At 40.0% G+C, this 18,617-nt stretch overlaps 1 protein-coding gene across 9 annotated transcripts in view; it reads right to left on the bottom strand.

Annotated features, from left to right (window-relative positions):
* The window catches only part of TRAPPC9 (trafficking protein particle complex subunit 9), a 464,677-nt gene that overhangs the window by 304,267 nt on the left and 141,793 nt on the right, over positions 1-18,617 (bottom strand). For all 9 annotated transcript variants that reach the window (XR_014580943.1, XM_083827405.1, XM_083827401.1 and 6 more), the window contains 2 exons: positions 12,426-12,568; positions 362-472 (listed from right to left, as the gene is read on the bottom strand). Coding sequence is in view for 8 of the 9 variants with exons in the window: in XM_083827405.1 (XP_083683531.1) it covers positions 362-472; positions 12,426-12,568 (254 nt within the window). In the remaining variant the exon portion in view is untranslated. The remainder of the gene's footprint in view (positions 1-361; positions 473-12,425; positions 12,569-18,617) is intronic.

The raw sequence follows: 18,617 nt of genomic DNA, 5'->3' as shown, positions 1-18,617 counted from the left end.
GTGAGTATTTAACTTGTATTTTGAAAAAGAAAAGAATGAATTCTTTCTGAATAAAATAAAAAAAGTAACAAGAACTGCATGTTACCGATATTTTTGTCCATTCCTTGATAAATAAAAACTGACAAAATTCAGCCTTATTTTGAGTTGATGTACTTTGCCCTTTGTCAGGATATTGCTGGTACTGTTACATATTCTGTATTTGTTTTTCACGGTTGCATACCTTCCAGCTGATTTGTTAATTGTTTTATTCTTTGCCAGCTCCACAATGTTCCAAAGAAAAACAGGCCCCAAATATCATCATTATGGTAGAAATACATGGTATTGTTACAAATAGGACCCTTTTAATACTGAAAGGACTTACCGCTGACATTCCCCGGCATGCAGAATTAAATCTTCATTGTTCCTAGCACTAATGGTCAACTCATGCTCTGTAGAATTGAAGACATCGAGAAGTAGATGGCACTGCCGGGTACTGTTCAGACAGGGGGGAAAAAAAGGAATATTGCAACTTCAATATATATATATATATATAAAATATATATATATATCAGCATATATATATATATCAAAATATATCAGAATAAACATGTATACATAAAAATTTAGATGCATATAAGTATACGTATATTCACATACTTATATTTTATACCCTACTCCAACTATAAGAGTATCTTGCTCTTTTACTAGAAATCACCCTTTTTTGGTGACTGAAGCACTCTCCCTCTTACACCAACTACTTCAAGAGAGACAACTTTGTCCCTTTTGTAGGAAAAGCAAACGCAGGCAGGCTTAGCAGAAATTCTTATATTCACAAGCTACCATCCTTCAAATCCAAATTTTCCTAGAAGCATTCACTATGAATATACCAACCGTGTTTCTGGTAAAACTAGGAAATAATACCAACAAAGCTACAGAAAATAAACTTTACTGAAAATTTTTATTCTTATTTGTAAACTGTTCTTCCTTGTGAAACTACACACAAACAGCAGCACTGAATGAAGATTACAATATAATACACATGCAACAAAAAAAATCAGGAACAGAACCAGACAGTAAAATGCCAAATACAACCAGACAGTCCCAATAACGTTTTATCAGACCACTCGAATTCAAAACTTCCTCAGAAGCTATTTAACAGCAGGGAAATATCGTAGCCTTAAGCATCACTACAATTTAGCTTTAGCTATAAATGACTTTGAAGTTTAAATGCATGTATAACAGAATTAGGTGACTCGCCACTGGGAATTACAAAATGAAGTAGTATAGCCATTGTACAAAGGTTACAGATCATCACAACCCATGTAATTGCTACCAGAATCAATAAGTAGGGGAAAGTAACTTGTATTGAATGTCAGAAGTAAAAGCCATCAGCAGCTTTAATTTGAGAGGGAGTTCGCATGAATCACAGAATGTTTGGGTTGGAAAGGACCTTGAAGATCACCTAATTCCACCCCCCCTGCCATGGGACAGCTCCCACCAGCCCAGGTTGCCCAAAGCCCCATCCAGCCTGGCCTTGAGCACCTCCAGGGATGGGGCATCCACAGCTTCTCTGGGCAGCCTGTGCCAGGGCCTCACCACCCTCTGAGTGAAGAGTTTCTTCCTTATATCTAATCTAAATCTATCATCTTTTAGTTTAAAGCCATTCCCCTTTGTCGCTACACCCCCTGACAAAGAGTCCCTCCCCAGCTTTCCTGTAGGCCCCATTTAGGCACTGGCAGGCCGCTGTAAGGTCTCCCCAGGGCCTTCTCTTCTCCAGGCTGAACAACCCCAACTCCCTCAGCCTGTCTTCACAGAAGAGGTGAAGGCCTTCTTTGAGGCCCTTTTCTAGACTCGCTCTAATACTTCCACGTCCTTCAGGAGCTACCCCAAAAAAGAAAGAGGAGAACAGCAGTAAGGTGGGAGCCGTCATGGCCATTCTTAGAAGAACACACGTACTCAAACCCCAAAAGACACAGCTGTGTGTCTCCGGTAACCACGTACACTTCTGCTACTGCATAATAACTTCAAATCAACCCCAACACCAGTCATTCCAGAGGCAATTAAACTCTAGAGGTGCAAGACCTTGAGATCTTAAGATCTGTGATCTCCTCGTCTCCAGGTTTTCCGGTTCATAACACAACTCTCTAGTGAATATCAAGAGATCATTTCCACAGCGTCTACAGGAGGAACTGCGCTGCAGCCTGGCAAGCCCTTGAGATGGGAGCAGCCCTCCGACAAGCCCCACATGCAGTCAGGCACCGAACTGCAAGCAAACGCCGCCAGCAGACAGTACCGTGCCTCTAAGCAAAAGCAAAAAAAAAGTATATGTATATAGGGGGGGATGCTTTTTTAGTAGTTTTAAGGGTTTTCACTCTTTTGGGGTAAAGCCCCAGTGAATACCGAGTATGGAGAGGAATGCACAAAGGTAGCTGAGTGCCTGAAGCAAACACATCAAAACTCAAGAATTTCGACCAGATAAGGAGCCCCAGCTCGCAGCAGAAACTCCCTGCCTTAATTAACAACTCCCAAGAAAGAAATGACTGGAAGGGCGGGATTCGAGTCAGCAGCTAACCTGTTACCAGCCAGGCATGAAAAAGAGAGAAAAGGAAGCCTGGCTTCTACCTCATAGCTGGGAGAGTGGGACGAGACCTGTAAAGACGCAGGAAACTTCTGCCTCTCGAGGAGATGCTAAGATACAACCTGCAAGGGAGACTTCCAGGGTTGAGTAGGTTTACAAAGTCCAATGCAGAAGGAATTCTTTATTTACCCCCTAGCAAAAATCAAACAGTTGTCTGAAGTAACACTCAGACAAGCCCTGTGTGATATTTTTGGCAGGAGAACAGAAGTTTTGTAAATAAAACAATTGCTATGAATGTAAAGGCTCTATACACGATCACCAGTCTTTCAGAACAGGACACCATCATCCCTTAACACTAACATTTCTGAATAGGAATTCAGATTATGCAGGGAAAATTATTCATCATCCTGAGACTTTTTTCATCCTTTTCAAGCACAATACAAAATTGGTGTGTAGGGGAATGTCCTTGTTGACTTTGAGTTAACTCTCCAAGGAAATCTTTAATAAAATAAAAACAAAAATCAAAGTTACAGAATAATTATGGTAATTTGAAAAATAAGATACAGGTATAAAAAGCTTATAGGCAACGTTAAGACTGTAGGGAAACATAGCATTAGAAGTTCAGAGTAAATACGTATCAGTACCAAACCAACTACAAAAAAAAAACAAGGACAATTTAAGGGTACAAAAATACAAGAATTGAAACAGCAAGCTTCAAATACTGGAAAAATGATAAACTAATAAATAACTAAAATAAATAACTAAAAAACTAAAATAAATACTGGACAAAGCATAAACTCTGGAAAATAAGATGTGATATAATAAAGTGAAAAAGGAAAAGCAAAGGAAAAAAAACCACACAAGTTGTTAAAAAGCAATTTGTTAAAGATCTGAAAAATGTAATTTATTTTTTTTTTAACCATGTCACAATCAGTAGAACGGAGTAGAACTGATGATGTTGAACTACAGTCTGGGTGAAAGTGAAAGTTTCAGAAAAACGAAGAAGTAGCAAGAAAGCCAAATTAATTCTTTATATCAATTTTTGCTACAGGTGAACTTAGAGATGACTGTCCTCTGCAAGACAGGAGTTAAAGGACCTGTATCAGTGTCAGTAAATGAGATTTTAGAAGTAAATAGTATTCATGCAAGTGTGATAAAGGAAATTCAGCATGAATTTGCTGAACTACTACATAAAAATCAGGTCAGTAATCTGTTGCTGAGAAATTTCAAATGTCATATTGTTTTAAGGATTTCAAGGCAATTGAGAAAATTAGCCATGGCCTCCATTTTTTTATTTTATTTTTTAAAGAAAAGTATGTAAGCTTACAAAAAATTTAAACACTCAGAATAAAAAACATGATATAATATGATTTAATTACACGCAATAGTAGCCTAGTGAAATTTCTGGCTGAGAAAATACAGTCATACGCCACTGTTTCCTGGACCTGGGAAAGATTATCCTACACTCACCCAATTTCTTCTTCATTTTTCAAGCTATCCACCACCATGTACCACCATATAATAGTTTATGCTAAAAGGTTAGTGGATTAGGAAGGGAGGTACAGACTGAGTCACTGGGAGAAAATTCACTACTTTGAGTCCTCTAAATCTAGTTAAGAATGGTGAGTTACCTTTCTTTCCTCCCAGAAAAGGGAGAGAACCGTCTTTGCAAGATGTCACACAACTTGAAGGGTCACTGGTAGCTTCCCAGTCTTTCTAGGGGTTTTGGATCATTTTGCTGACACTAATTACTTCTTAAACTTTGGGTCAAACACATCTACGAGTCATTTGGTGGGCTTGGATGCTTTTGTTGGGTTTTGCTTGTTTTTTCCCTCCAGAACATCTATATGGATAGCATGGTATCACCCCATATTAACACGCCCAATTAAACCTTCATCTAGGTTTGTTTTATTCCATATACTTACAGGCACAATATACCAAAGTGTAGGAAAACAGCATAAAAGAGCACAGAGCTTCCCTTTCCTGCAAAACCTGAATAAGCCGCTCAGACACTGCAAATACAACACGCGTCTTTTCTGAACAGAATGATATACAAATTATTGCATTATGTTAAAAGCCCAAATTAAACAAAGATGAATTAAAGCTGGACTGGACTGTCTATAGACTCCAGGATAAAGAATACCAGTGCTTGAAAGGATTTTACTTTTGTTTCCATCTATCATTCGGACTGCTAATGGAAAGGAAATAAGCCTGGGTCAAACAAACAGTTTCAGAGCCTAAGTGGAAAAATACTAAAAATCACATCATGAAAACATTTTCCATTTCAATTACCTTCCTTGTTTGTCTATTGTGTTTCCTTTAGAAAAATCTATCACGAATTTCAGGTTCAAGATTCTCTTTCACATTTAACATGAAAGTCTGTAGCTCAGGAGGTTGTGCATGCCAAAACTAGAATTACAAAGGATGTTATTTTCACTTGGGTGATTTATTATCTGAAGGTCTCAGAGTAACATGCCAAATTAAGTCAATACTTATTTCAAACGCTAAAAAAGAATTCCTTTTGTTTTTTTAATTGAAAAAAAGCGTTATTTCTACAGTGTCTTGGAGATTTACTGCATAAATTAATTTCTGTTATCCTCCATTACAGAATCCAGGATGTAAGACAAACAAAAGTTAGTGACAAACTGTATTTTAAAAACCTTCCAATGTCTGTTCTGATGACAGAAATAGTCACAAAACTGGGGCTGTGGGAACTTAAGACAAAAGGCAATTATACTGTGATCTAGAAATTTCTTTCAGGGGTATTGCAATCTACTCTGAAATGACATCAGAGGATGCACTTCAGTAACATTTAACACAATATTAAAAAGCAGATGCAGCTATCACGCTCTAATGACAGCTCACTTCAGTGAATAATCGTGTAGCAGCTCTGTTTCTAGCTTTGTTCTGAAATCAGATGAAACAAGAAACACTTGGAGGGAGTTTGGCAAGTTATGCACATCCTGACTCAGCTCCGTTTCCCCATCAAGGCGCGTTTTCACACCTATACTTTGGTTTGCTTCTTTTACGCTTTCTTTAACCAGGCACGCCCAACATCCCTGCTCAAAACGAGACACCAGAAAGTGAAGAGAAGCACTTGGAAATGCTGACAGGCAGTGGCATGCTAGAAGCCAACTCAGTTCTCCAAAATCCACTGATGAAGGTGACCACTTCATACAGTACAGCAAAACAATGATCTACGGCATCTCTGCTATTACTATTGTGTTTTGGAAAGAGCTTCTTTAATTCCATTTGATTTTTTCCCTTAAACATGAAGCTTTCCACACTAACTCTAGATGATTAATTCAGAAGTTTACACATCTCCCTGTTACAAGGCCTTTTTCACATATTCCACAAATTGTCCTCATCTGACTTCTCCTAGTTGTAAACCTTTTCGATTATGCTAAATATTCCCAGCACATCTATAAATACTTGCAGATTTATGTTCTCACGTCTTCATGTGCCAAACCGTACATATTTAACATTTTGATCTCAAAAATCAATTCTCCCCAACTGTAAGCTCCTTCTTGCCCCCCTCCCCTGAACTCACTACAACATTACACAATTAGCAGTTTGGGGTTAGCGAGATGATTTACCTACTGGATCTAACCTCCCATGTGTCTTGGGTTCTCACTCAGTGAAATCTATACTGAGCTCAATGGTGTACCTATAAAGAAAGTATGTAAAAAGAAAAGATATACTCTACAAAGACATCCAGTCTTGAGAACGTTAAAAAAAAGTTACTAAATCCATTCCTTGACAGGTTTTACAAATGGTTATTCAGCCTAATTGATCAAAAGGAGACCTTTACCTGTAATTGACTTTGCCTGGTTTCTCTTTCATCCACTTTTTATTATTATTATTTTTCATTAAGAAAAGAGTGAATTTAACACCGTGGAGACATCTATTCCTTTTAACCAGGTCTTATCCTGGCCTTCCTCCCAATGAACTAAAAGGACTGCCCTTCAAGCAGCCACCCAAAGGTTTTCCTCCACCCTTCAGGAATCCATGGCATTTGAGCACTGAAATACTGGGAAACACGAGACCAGAAACAGCTGCCTGTCAGCAGGTAGCTGATTCTCATTCGAAATGTGCTAAGTGTGAACATTTACTTCAAAAATTCAGCTACAGAAAACCAAGAAGCGTTTCAGAAAATGCTACAGAACTTTTCTGTTGCGCGACCAAAACGTTTGTTAGAACATGGCCAAAGAACCACGCTGTTTGCCATTCCCCCTCTGCCATTTGTGAACAAGGATCAGGGTTTTCTACTCCAAACCAGGCTGCTGAAGGGGCTGCGTTGCCATTTATTGCACTGAAAACGTGGGCAACCATGGAAACCAGAAGTGAAATTCTGAAAACCATGGCTGATTTCATTAAGACCCAAACCTCTACCCACCCAGCAGAGATCTCCTGAGAAGCCAACACATAGTCAAGGTTGTCCTTTTTCTGTCTCCCAACACTTAGGTGAAACCCAAGCTGGAAAAACTGGATTCTACCATGACACATAAAGCAACGATAGGTCTTAGACCAGGGAGCACACTGCAGGCTGATGCCTTGTTTCCAGAACTAAAACATTTCATGACATCAGATACATTAACAGCACAAAGGAAAATGGACTTCAACCTACGGTGAGCTGAACTGGCACTTCTGGACAGTAGCAGTCTCAGACCTGCTGAAGTTCCTTTTTTATTTTTCTTTCTCTGACTCAATTACAAGAGGAGAGTCTAAGCCTCTGCTCTTGCCAAAAAAGATCTGCAGCTGATGGTGTAAGGTGGTTTTAAGACAGGAAGAAAACTTGGCTGCCTCAAGAAAATTAAAAAAAAAAAAAAAAACCACTTTGCTCATCATTGTGAATTTGTAGAATTGAAAAGTAAGGATATTCTCACATACCAGATTTCCAAACCTTGCTCAAAAGGAATTGCAGCATCCCTGTTGCATTATGGACTGACCTCATCTACAAATTCAGAGTGGCTTGCCTCCTCGCAATAAGCAAGGCAAAGAGTTTCCAGTTTTTGTAGATGGCTGTTATTTAAACATCTTTGTACAGGCGGCACAATGGCAGGGGATGCAAAGAGAATAAGAAGTACCCTACACAGCATGCAGAGCATACCTTATTTCAGTTCTTACCAAACACGTGGAGTAAAGCAGCATTTTTTCTAGCATTTTTTTCAAGCTTTGTTGCTTTTTTGACAAAGGTGGCAGGGGAGGACATACAGTGCTCACCAAAACTGGCAGGTAACGCTTTCAGGGAATAGTTCAAGACAATCTAGTTAGAACAACCTTCAACAGCAGACTTTCTTGGACCTACCAGGATGGGAAAAGGAAGAGGTGTTTCACATGCAACAAAACGTTTCCCTTACTCTGACCCATCAGCATCCCAGCTCTGCTGGCGGTCTAGGAGACAACCTGCTGGTAGCTGAGCTCTTTGGAGGCCTCGAATCACCCTCGTAGTTTTGAGGCTAAGACCTGACAAGGAGTCAATTCACATGATACACCTGATTACAGAAGACAATGAAAACAATATTATTATATAGATTTACCAGAATTTTATGGTACATAGTGTCAAGCAAGGAGATCCCTGAAGCCCTTCAAGGCTTCAGTGAGCTGTGGGAAATATTGGGAAAACTTTCAGTATAAATTCATTCTCATACCCTATTTCAGGGCTACTTCCAACACCTAATTTTTTCATTATGCACAACAAGACCAGCATTTTCTGGCAAGGACAAACAAGCAGAATCAAGGATTACAAGTGACACGGCCTGAGGCATACAATTTCCAAGCGCGAGGCCGTCCCGCCAGCCTTTTTGGACGCAGGCAGCTCGGTGAGCGGAGGTTGAGATGCTCAGGGAAAATCCTTGGAGCAGAATAGGGCCGCTTACGGACAGAACATCCCCTTCTGAGAGGAGGGCTGGTGTCTGCACGAGAAGTAGGCAACAGACTGCACACTGCAGCACATCGAGGGCTGCACCAAGCTGAGCCGGGGTGCCCCTACGGACTAGCACAGGTCAAGGTTAAAAGGAGCTGTGTCAGAGTTAAATGCATCTCAAGATATAGTGAAGGTGCAGTTAATGAAACTTCTCCCTCTAAAGCACAGATCTATGCATGAGCAGAAGACATAATTATGGCTACAGACAGTAAAAAAGGCAAAAATAAACCAAAGAAAAAATCTGTTTCAGTGATATCTCCTATGCATATCTGCTCAAGCAACTAAATAAAAGGAATACCAACTGAGTTTGGAAGACTTTTACATAAACCATAATCTTTATGTTACATTGGGGGAAAAAAATGATTTCATTAACATTTTTCCTGTTGATTTTTTTTTTCCAGTGAAGGCCTAAGGGAAGAATCAATTTTTAAAGTTTTATATTTGACTTTGATTTTAAGCCCAGCAGCTATTAAGCTATTGTTTCTTACTTTTATTGAGGTAAAATGTAATGTAACAACAACAAAAGCATAAAAGAAAAAAAAAATCGAATCCAGAAAATGAAAACAATGCTAACTCATTCTGAAATGACAGCTGAGAAGGCAAGTTATAAAACACAGTTTCTCATATAATGACTAAACAAAAATAGTTCAGTGCCTCAAAAAGAATTTAAGCAATGATTTCTCAGCTGCAACTCAAGAGGAAACTTGGTTCAAGTTTTTAAAAGCGAGGAAAAGTACAAAATTTGACTTATAATTTGCTGTCACTGAGTCTCAGATATTGGCAGAGATGATCAACAATCAAATAAGAAACTTTGTTTCATTTAATAATAAACGTTCATCCCCAGCATTTTGGAAGATGACACTTCTACTCTTTGTCACTTTACAGCATAACACTGAACGGTACCTGACTTCTGATGGAGAATCACCGCTGGGACGCAGTGACAACAGCCTCCTTGGAAGAGTGAAGGAAAAGCATTACTGCTCCCTAAAACTAGTGTAATAAAATCAGGAACACAAGATAACAAGCACTTAAAAACAAAGCGCATTCATGACTGATAAGGCAGTGTATGCCTATGCAACAACAAGAAGTTTTGAATGGCAATTTGACAGCTCCTGCAATAAAACATTTCTGAAAGAAATGTAAACATTAAGGCATTTTGCCCCCAAACAGTAATAAACCTGTGAGGATTCTGAATTAAAATCAATAACATCTTTAACCACATCTCTAATCAGCAAATCACTTAAAGTTTCCAGTGACTTAAATGCTGGTCTGTGTGACGGACAGGCAAAGAATGAAGTGAATGCAAACTGTAAGGGCTGCAGCATTTGGCTGAAGTGGAGCTGCTATATATAGCACTGCTGCTACATGACTAGCGAAATCGTACACAGCTGAACAACACAGCAACTCTACCTTTGAATTAAGACCTCAATCTATTTTTATAGATTTTGGGATTAAGCGTTTTCCAAGCATAGTAAATTCCTGAGAAGAGACTGACAAGGCAGGGGGGAGGATAACCGCGTCTTACGCAAACCACAGCTGGGGCCACCTCGCACAAGCAGCTGACTTACCAACAACGGTGTTTCACATAAAAGCATCGTGTTGTATTTCAGGCTTTTATGGAAGGTTCACAGCTTCACACCCAACCTACTCCGTGACTATAGGAAAAGTAAGAGCAGTGAACCAAAGAGCCATCGTGTTGCCCATATAAAAGTGTATATAGGATACTCAGAGTACAAAGGAGATTTTTGACAATGAATGAAAAAAAAAACTTTTCATGTAAATAATAAATGTAAACCAAGCATTTCAACCTATACACTGAATCTTCTTGAAAACTACTTAATGTAGATGCTGTGATACTTCCAGGATGGTACAGAGATCGTTTATTAACGCTTGAAAACCTTGCACACTGAACAATGTGCCACTGCAGGTATGAAACTCTGACCGTCATTAATAAAGCTCCTGGAATTCTCCAGATACCATGCTCTGACTTGGCAGGTAGCATTAGATTTATTTCTTCTAGAGCAGTTCCTAAAGGAATAAACTCAGGCCCATTGTGCTATATTTTCAAGTAGCAAAATGTTTGGCAGACCTGCTTCCAGTAAGGGTATGCAGTTTTAGGTCTCTTTCACAAAAGCTGAACACAATACATCTACTCAAAAAAAAAAAAAAAAGATCAGTTTGAGACAATCTCATTTGTCTAATTTTTAATGATACTTTGCACAATCTATTTCAGTGCTTCCTTAGCCCCGTCTAACCTAAAATTTCCTTGCTGCATGCAAAGCCCATTATTTACTCTATTACCTGCTGTGAAAAACAGATACCTATCCCGCTGGCAATGCCATTTATGTAATTACAAATTCAGTCTGCACTCAGCCTTCTCCTTAGCTCCACTAAGACCAACAGTTTCAATGGTTTAGCATTCACATCCTATTACTCTTCTTGCTCTACGCTATCTCCAACTTGTCCACTTTTGCTTCAAGTTTCTCTAAGTTAAAACCCCACCCAGACTCAGTACTTTTCTTGAGACTTCATTTCTTTTGTTCCTGTGAAAAACAAAACAGGAATGAAAGAAACACTTCACGTTTTGCAAGCTATGTTGCAGTCCATCCATCTTTTGACATTTTTGCATCAGTATGATACTGGTGACTCATTTCTCCGCTCAGAAAAATGAAATATGGCGCCAATATCTCCTAGACTTGTAGTTCTTTCTTGCCTACCTTTGGGGTTTCTCTCTGAAGACTGTCATGAAAAAGGTCCTGGGACCAATATGAATCTCTTTGATCAATCAAGTTCACTCTCAGCCGTTAAAGCAGTACTATATAAATGCACTGAAATAATTTCAAACTTTAAAACAAGAAGTTCTACAACGCACGGTGGCATGCTTTTCAATGGTACTGCTACTTTGGTATATTGGAAGAGGTTTTCTCAAACAAACTTAGAATCACAGAATATCCTGAGTTGGAAGGGACCAACAAAGACCATCAAGTCCAACCCCTGGCTCCACACTGCACCACACAAAAATCAGACCACGTGTCTGAGAACGTTGTCCAAACACTTCTTCAACTCCAGCAGCTCGGTGCCGTGACCACTGCCCTGGGGAGCCTGTCCCAGTGCCCGACCACCTCTGAGTGAAGAACCTTTCCCTAACACCCAGCCTGACCCTCCCCGATGCTGCTTCATGCCTTTCCTATCCACTATACAACAAATTTTCCTTGTACTAACTTCATACTAGTATTTGTACCACAGAAGTACCTATGTACTGAAACAAAGTCCACTCTTCTTTCTTCCCCCAAAAAAAACAAGCTTGGTTATTCACCTTTTGAACAAGAGCTATTCCAAAGCTATCTCTGGCACTTCCGGAGTTTTAATACATCACAAATATTTAAAGATTTTAGAGTATTTAATGACTAGTGTGAACTTACATGCAAACATGTAAATTGACCCTTGATTTTTGAAAACTCACCAGGCCATGTGAAACTACTCTGTGGTTTACAAGAGAAAGCACTGAGGAGAGAATGATTGCAATTTATTCCTCACATCTAAAGACAATCATTTACGCATACGTTTTTTTTTTTTTAAGACTCAGGCAAACACAAAACTATGTAATGCAGTAATCCAGACCACACCGTAATAGTGGAGAGATACAGAAAGAAGTCATCAGATATTATAATAAACAAGAAATATCCTGTCGTTGGTAAAATAAACATTACTGAAAAAACATTTGAACATCAGAAATTTTCAAATTCCCATGGAGTGCTTTGATCACAGTCTGCAGTTAAACGAGGGTAAAGTCCTAAAGTGGAGGAATTTTGACAACTGGTTGACAAAATTCTTTGCCCACATGTTGATGATGACATTGCAGGTTTCCAGCATGCCCTTTAAGTTATAGCCAACATAAAAGAGATGATAAATCACATATACAAGAGTCAAAGAAAGGCTCACCTTGTTGCTGGAAGGGTACTGACACGTGTGAAGAAAACAGACGGCTCTACTTCTACATGAAGACCCAGTGAAAGGTTCCTGTAATAGCCTTCAACGTGTCCTGGTCCACCAGAGTATTTAAAATTCAGAATGGCTTCCAGTGTCTAGAAAAATAGAAGTAAATTACTTATTAGCTATGTTTCACTGCTGAGCATTTCAAAAGTACAATTAAATTACACCACAGAAGTGATATAGCAACAAAGTTTCTATGCCATCAAGAATTTGAATTTGTCTTCCTAATCCATCCATTCTACTGTACCCAAAAAAGGCAATCAAACAAATGACTGCATCCCTAAGTTGATTTTTTTCCTTAATCCTTTCACAAGCTTACAAGTACAGAACAAAATCAGCTGGACATAATTCCTCCTAGAGTTTATTAAATGATCCGCTCTTTCACACCCTTAAAAATATTCATCACTTCATTACCTTCTTAATCAAATGGGTAACTTGTAAAGTTTTTGTCTGTAGACAAATGGAGGGAAGTTATACAAAACTAAAAGCATCTGCTCTCAATACATGTAAGCATTCACTCATCTCCGCTAAGTAACAGCCTACAACAAAACTATTGACCTGACACAGCGTACGAACCTCGTCTTTCCATGATGCTCATTTTAGAGAACGACTGGTTAGCAAAGTTAAAAAATAAGGATGATTCTCTATCGTTAGTCTTATGTACTCATTACTCTCATTAGCACTGAGTACTTCTGTGTCTGAAATTTTATTTTTGGGTCTTTTTCCTTAATGAACAGCATGTGTAAAGCTTACCAGCATACCAGTCCCCATGTCATCTTCAGGGCTCAAGCTCAGAACAAACCTTTGGTTCATGCAGAGGGGACCATACATCACCTCGTCTTTTATTATACTCCTGAAATATAACTTGCTTGAAGCAAGCCGAAAATTTGGGAAGTGCCATTGGATTCTTTCCCTGCTCTTATTCTGGTTCCCAGGCAGCTGCTATTGCCAAGTCTCAGAGCAAGGGCACAGACCTAACACAGACATTACCACGGCATGCCGAAGTTTATGTCAACTAGGACAGCAGTTTCTAAAAAAGATTTAGGAACAATGCCTACCTCCTCCCTGGTTAGCTTTTAGCTTGTTTTTTACAAAAATACAACACACACACACACACCACAGAAAAACCACCACCAACAAACCCTCCAAGACAACACCCTCTGCTGGAAACCATTCATATTGCCCAGATGCTATCAATCCTCAGACGGTTAAAAATCCTCTCCCTTTCAATTGAAGATTTATTAAACATTTATGAAACCTGTTAATTGGATTTCTAAACCTGGCTGAAGGAACAGAAACACTAACACAATCACTGTCTTAAAACAACCATAATCCAGTGGTTTGAGGAACACCAAAATGAAGAGTTCAATGTTTTGTGGCACGCGAGGGCTGAAATGTTTGCACATTTCCAGCTTGCTTTTAAGTAACTTGAACTAACTCTACTTCCTAATTAAGTTTGATTAAAGTTCACAAGAGTCACCTTACAACGCAAACAAAAATATCCACTGGGCACTCTGGACATACCTGTCTACTCTGTTTATGTCAATTCCTAATTTGCAGTTAATGAACTCAAGTTTACGTTATGTCAGGAGAGTTAATCAATATTAAAGACAAAAATTAAAAAAAAAAAAAAAAGCACAAACCCATTCAAAACAGGCTTCGTTCCAATTAACCAGCTGGACTATTTCCTACAGATCAGAGCTACGCTCTGCAAGTACAGGGATCTGACACTACTGATGTAAGTAGTGTAATGTAAGAACGGACTTCAAGTTGAATCAGGAAGTGTTCTGTGAAAACTCTCTGAAAAAGCCTCGTATTATTGCTGTAACACTCAGAGTATCCTGCTTCGGAAAGCTACCGTGGTTTGGGTCCATGGCTCATTGTGCATCAGACTGGGTAAAGAGACAGGGTTAGTCTGAAAGGCCACGGAGTATTACCACTCCCCATGCAAAACCCTTCCCAACATCCCATACCAAACGAAAACACTCAAGAAAAGGCTAAAAATTACAACCGTTATGTGCCATCGGTAAGTACAAGAGTTCAAAGGCATCATCATCATCATCGCGGTCCCTCCCGCAGTGAGGAATTTGTCGCAGAACCTTGCTGGTGGCCCTGGGTGCATCTCACACCCCATGCTAGAGAACAGGGAAAAGACGACCAAAAGGTCTTCTACCAACCTCAAGAGCAGGAGGAATCTCTTCCCACCCAAAATATAAGATCTAAGTGGGGGCGCTCGACAGATTTGGAGTCTCTCGGAGAGCTTCCGAGCACTGAACCCGCTGCTCTCCCTGGCCGGGGTGTATAGGGATGTGTAGAGGGGGAGCATGATTGAGGGAAACATTTTTTTCTGGTGCCTTCAGGTGATCCGAGAAAGTTTTAATACTTAGAATTCATACAATATCAACAGGATGTAAAAGAAAAAAAAATTAAATCTCCTTTAAACTCCTCTACGTACACACACCTTGGAAAGGACTCCACACACAATATGAAAGATCGATTTTCTATCTCCAGGATAGAAAAAAAAAATCCCACGCTTTCATAAGCTTACAAAGCTCCAATTTAAAACAATTTGCCATCCTCTCCCACAGCACCTCCAGAGAAGGAGGCACTAAATGCTACAGCCACAGATTTAAATACCGTTGTACGCTTACTCCAGCGGCCTTGTCAAACCTGCACAGATAACAGCCTGAGCTGCAGATCCTATTAAAAGTTTATGAATATAAAAGAATTTATTTGATTTCTCTGAACTGCATCGCTGCAAACCAACAGGGAACAGCAGGGTGTCACTATGCACGTAATTCTGCCTGGATGATCCATTAAAAAAAAGGGGGGAAGGGAAGGGAAGGGAAGGGAAGGGAAGGGAAGGGAAGGGAAGGGAAGGGAAGGGAAGGGAAGGGAAGGGAAGGGAAGGGAAGGGAAGGGAAGGGAAGGGAAGGGAAGGGAAGGGAAGGGAAGGGAAGGGAAGGGAAGGGAAGGGAAGGGAAGGGAAGGGAAGGGAAGGGAAGGGAAGGGAAGGGAAGGGAAGGGAAGGGAAGGGAAGGGAAGGGAAGGGAAGGGAAGGGAAGGGAAGGGAAGGGAAGGGAAGGGAAGGGAAGGGAAGGGAAGGGATAAAGGGGATTTGTGTCGCTGGGAAGCTAAGCATAGTGCTCAATCCTTCTGTATGCTAGATCACATGTAAGGAGTTGACTGACTAACTCAAGATGAAAGAGCCAAATCAAGAAGTTTTACCCAAAAAACTGTTCCATGTTCTTTGTAGGCTGAAGAATACTACTTTAGTTCAAAAATTGGCTCAGACCAAGGATATGTTACGGTAAATATAACTCAAGATCATAAAATCCACTTCCAGATGTAATCAGTATATGCTGCACATGAAGAAAAATAAATATTATCTAGAAGACCACAAAATATTAGTATAACTTGGTATTAGAAACTCTCATAATTAGTCTGGTTTAAAGAAAAATCCTGAAGGTATGAGAAATGTTAAAAGAGTCATTTCCTTTAACAAAAGAACCATTATTGAACAGAAGCAGCAGATATAATCAACAAGGAAATTACCGATAATCAGAATGATATATGCAGTAGGTGAATGAGTAGTCAGGAAACCCAAATCCATAGTGATATATTTTCAATGCGTAAACAATCAATAAACAATTCACATACTTTCCTCCTCACTGCTGCAAAACATTTTTATGATTCTTTATTTTTGATTCTGTAAAGCTTACGAAGTTGGAAACAGTTCAGGTCAGGAGCTCCTGGATTTCTATCTCCCATCACCTCTATTGCTTCGTGATTTTGTCTTTCCCACTTTTTGTAAGCAAAAGTTTAGCTTCGTTCCTAAGCCCTTCTACTAGCAACGGCAGTAACTCAGATTTTATCCCTGTATCTTGTTACTAGAAGAACCAGAGGATTCTGTTTTATAACTTCTTAACCACAGCACTGCATCACCACACATGCTGCACTTTGTGTTTCAGACAGCAAAGATCTATTTTGTCCATTTTTTCTTTTTCCCAAACTGGAACCCTAATGTTTTTTATTAATATTTATTAGCGATGTTTTACATAATTAAATCAAAACCTCAAACTTTATAACAGAGGCTCACATACGCTGCATTTTCGGGTCTTTTCTGAATTCCGTTAGAATAGCAAAAATGACACGACGCAGATCTTAACATTTTATACAAGATGAAATGCCAGTACTTAGCTACAGGCAGTTTGCTCCTGAGGCTCTGCAGATACTGCCTCAATAACCGTGAAGAAATACCAGAATGTAACATCGCAGGCTCCCCATTAAGATTTTAAAAAAGCAGCATGAGGAGACTAAAAATATTTAAATTCAGAATATAATCTTCTTTCCATTTCGGTTTCTGAACTCATTATAGAAAACAACTCCTCCTAATGAGTATAATTTCTCGTGGGATTAGGGCTTGACATTTGAAAAGTAACATATTCTAGGTGTGCAATCTTCAAATCTACCTTCCTCTCTTTTAAATCAAATTACATGCACAACAGTAAACACGTTTTCCTCCCGGATCCATCATGCTCCTGATCTCCTGCATCTCAGCCAAATCAGCAAATGCATTAGCAGGACATGCTCCAGAAGGAGAGGATGAATTCACGACTGCTTAGCCATTCTTCCCGACTTTCAGCCCCTTTTCTCAGCTGCCTGGATGCCTTTTGTTTTCTGTTCTGTTGGGTTTTACTTAAACAGGGTTGTATCAGGAATTTCAGCTGCCTAAGAATATTGTGTAACTAATTAAACGATCTGGCAGTGACAAAGAGAGAACAAGTTTCTCAAATTAACTACGCTCTTTTCACTAGCAGCAGAGGACCCTGGCAATGAATGAGGTGGGAAGAGCAAAGAGCTGGCCCGCTGAAAGCTCGGGGGGGGCAGCGCTGCTGACAGTCGGTTCCCATGTCCTCAGCTGCACCAGGGCAGCGATGCAGAGCCGGGGGCAGCTCCTGGAGCTTGCCCTTCCTCTGGGCTGCGAGGCTGAGCGGTCCTCGGGGCTGTCATGCTTGCACATCCCACAGGGCCCCCGTGGTGCTTCAGGCTGCTGATCGTCACCATCCCTGGGGGTGTTCAAGGAAAGGTCGGATGTGGTGCTTAGGGACATGGTTTAGTGGGTGACATTGGTGGTAGGGGATGGTTGGACCAGATGGTCTTGGAGGGCTTTTCCAACCTTATTGATTCTATGGTTCTATGCTTCCAGTCACAAATTCAAGCCCTCTTCTGCACCGTTCCCATCTTTGCCATCAAAATTACCTAGCACTACTGGATGAAAACAGAGTCAGAGACTACTAGCTTCTGAATCCAAGCACGTGAGATATGCTGCTCCACCAACACGATTCATACAGAAAGGCAGACACTGAACACGGATGGATCTTTGTCAGGAAAAGTCAAGAACGCGAGCATTGGCAGGGAATGGTGCGTAGATGCCTACGCAGCTGAACCCGAGTAAGATGGGATCCAAAAACATCAAGCTTCCAGTCCTTGGACCTGTTGGTGAATGCAAACACCATGTCCAGGTTTAGGCCTGGGCTGATGAAAAGATTCAGTCCTGGAACCCTCGAGTTAGATGACACCCAGACAGCATACCAGTTCTGTCTCCGTATTGATTTGATTACCAGAATGAATCTAACTTAGCAGTTTCTGAGTTTTAATTTGCAGTAGTCTAACAAAAGACAAATACTTGTCATTTTTTGCTTCTCTCTCCCACCACTGAGTCCCTGATTTCACATGGTAACCTGGCAAAGGATAAAGAATGTATAAAAGTCAGACTTAACAGCAGTGCTGGGAGAAATGACAGGTGCCTTTATGTACATAAGCTGAATATTCTCCTGCCCACCTGTAGTCGGGGGAAGAAAAAAACACTCACCTGCACACCACTAGACAGGAAAAGCAGAGAGCTCACTAGCTGAGAGATTACTCAATTCTCATCGGCAGGACAACAAATCAAATCAAAAAAGAAGCCCTCCAACTAAACGTCAGTTGTATTGTGTTTCTGCTAATTTCTGTCGACGGGAGCTAAGCAAAGAACGGCATTACTGAAATCTCAATGCTCTTGTGACATACCTTTTGATTTCTTAGCTACATACACCTCTTAACACTCACAATTTTGACCAGTCTCTTACTGCAAGATGC

The sequence above is a fragment of the Anser anser genome (genome assembly GCF_964211835.1).
Source record: "Anser anser genome assembly, chromosome: 2".
In the NCBI taxonomy this organism is placed as follows: Eukaryota; Metazoa; Chordata; class Aves; order Anseriformes; family Anatidae; genus Anser; species Anser anser.
Note: the sequence above shows the minus strand (reverse complement) of the source record. Positions and strands in the feature narration are given on the sequence as shown.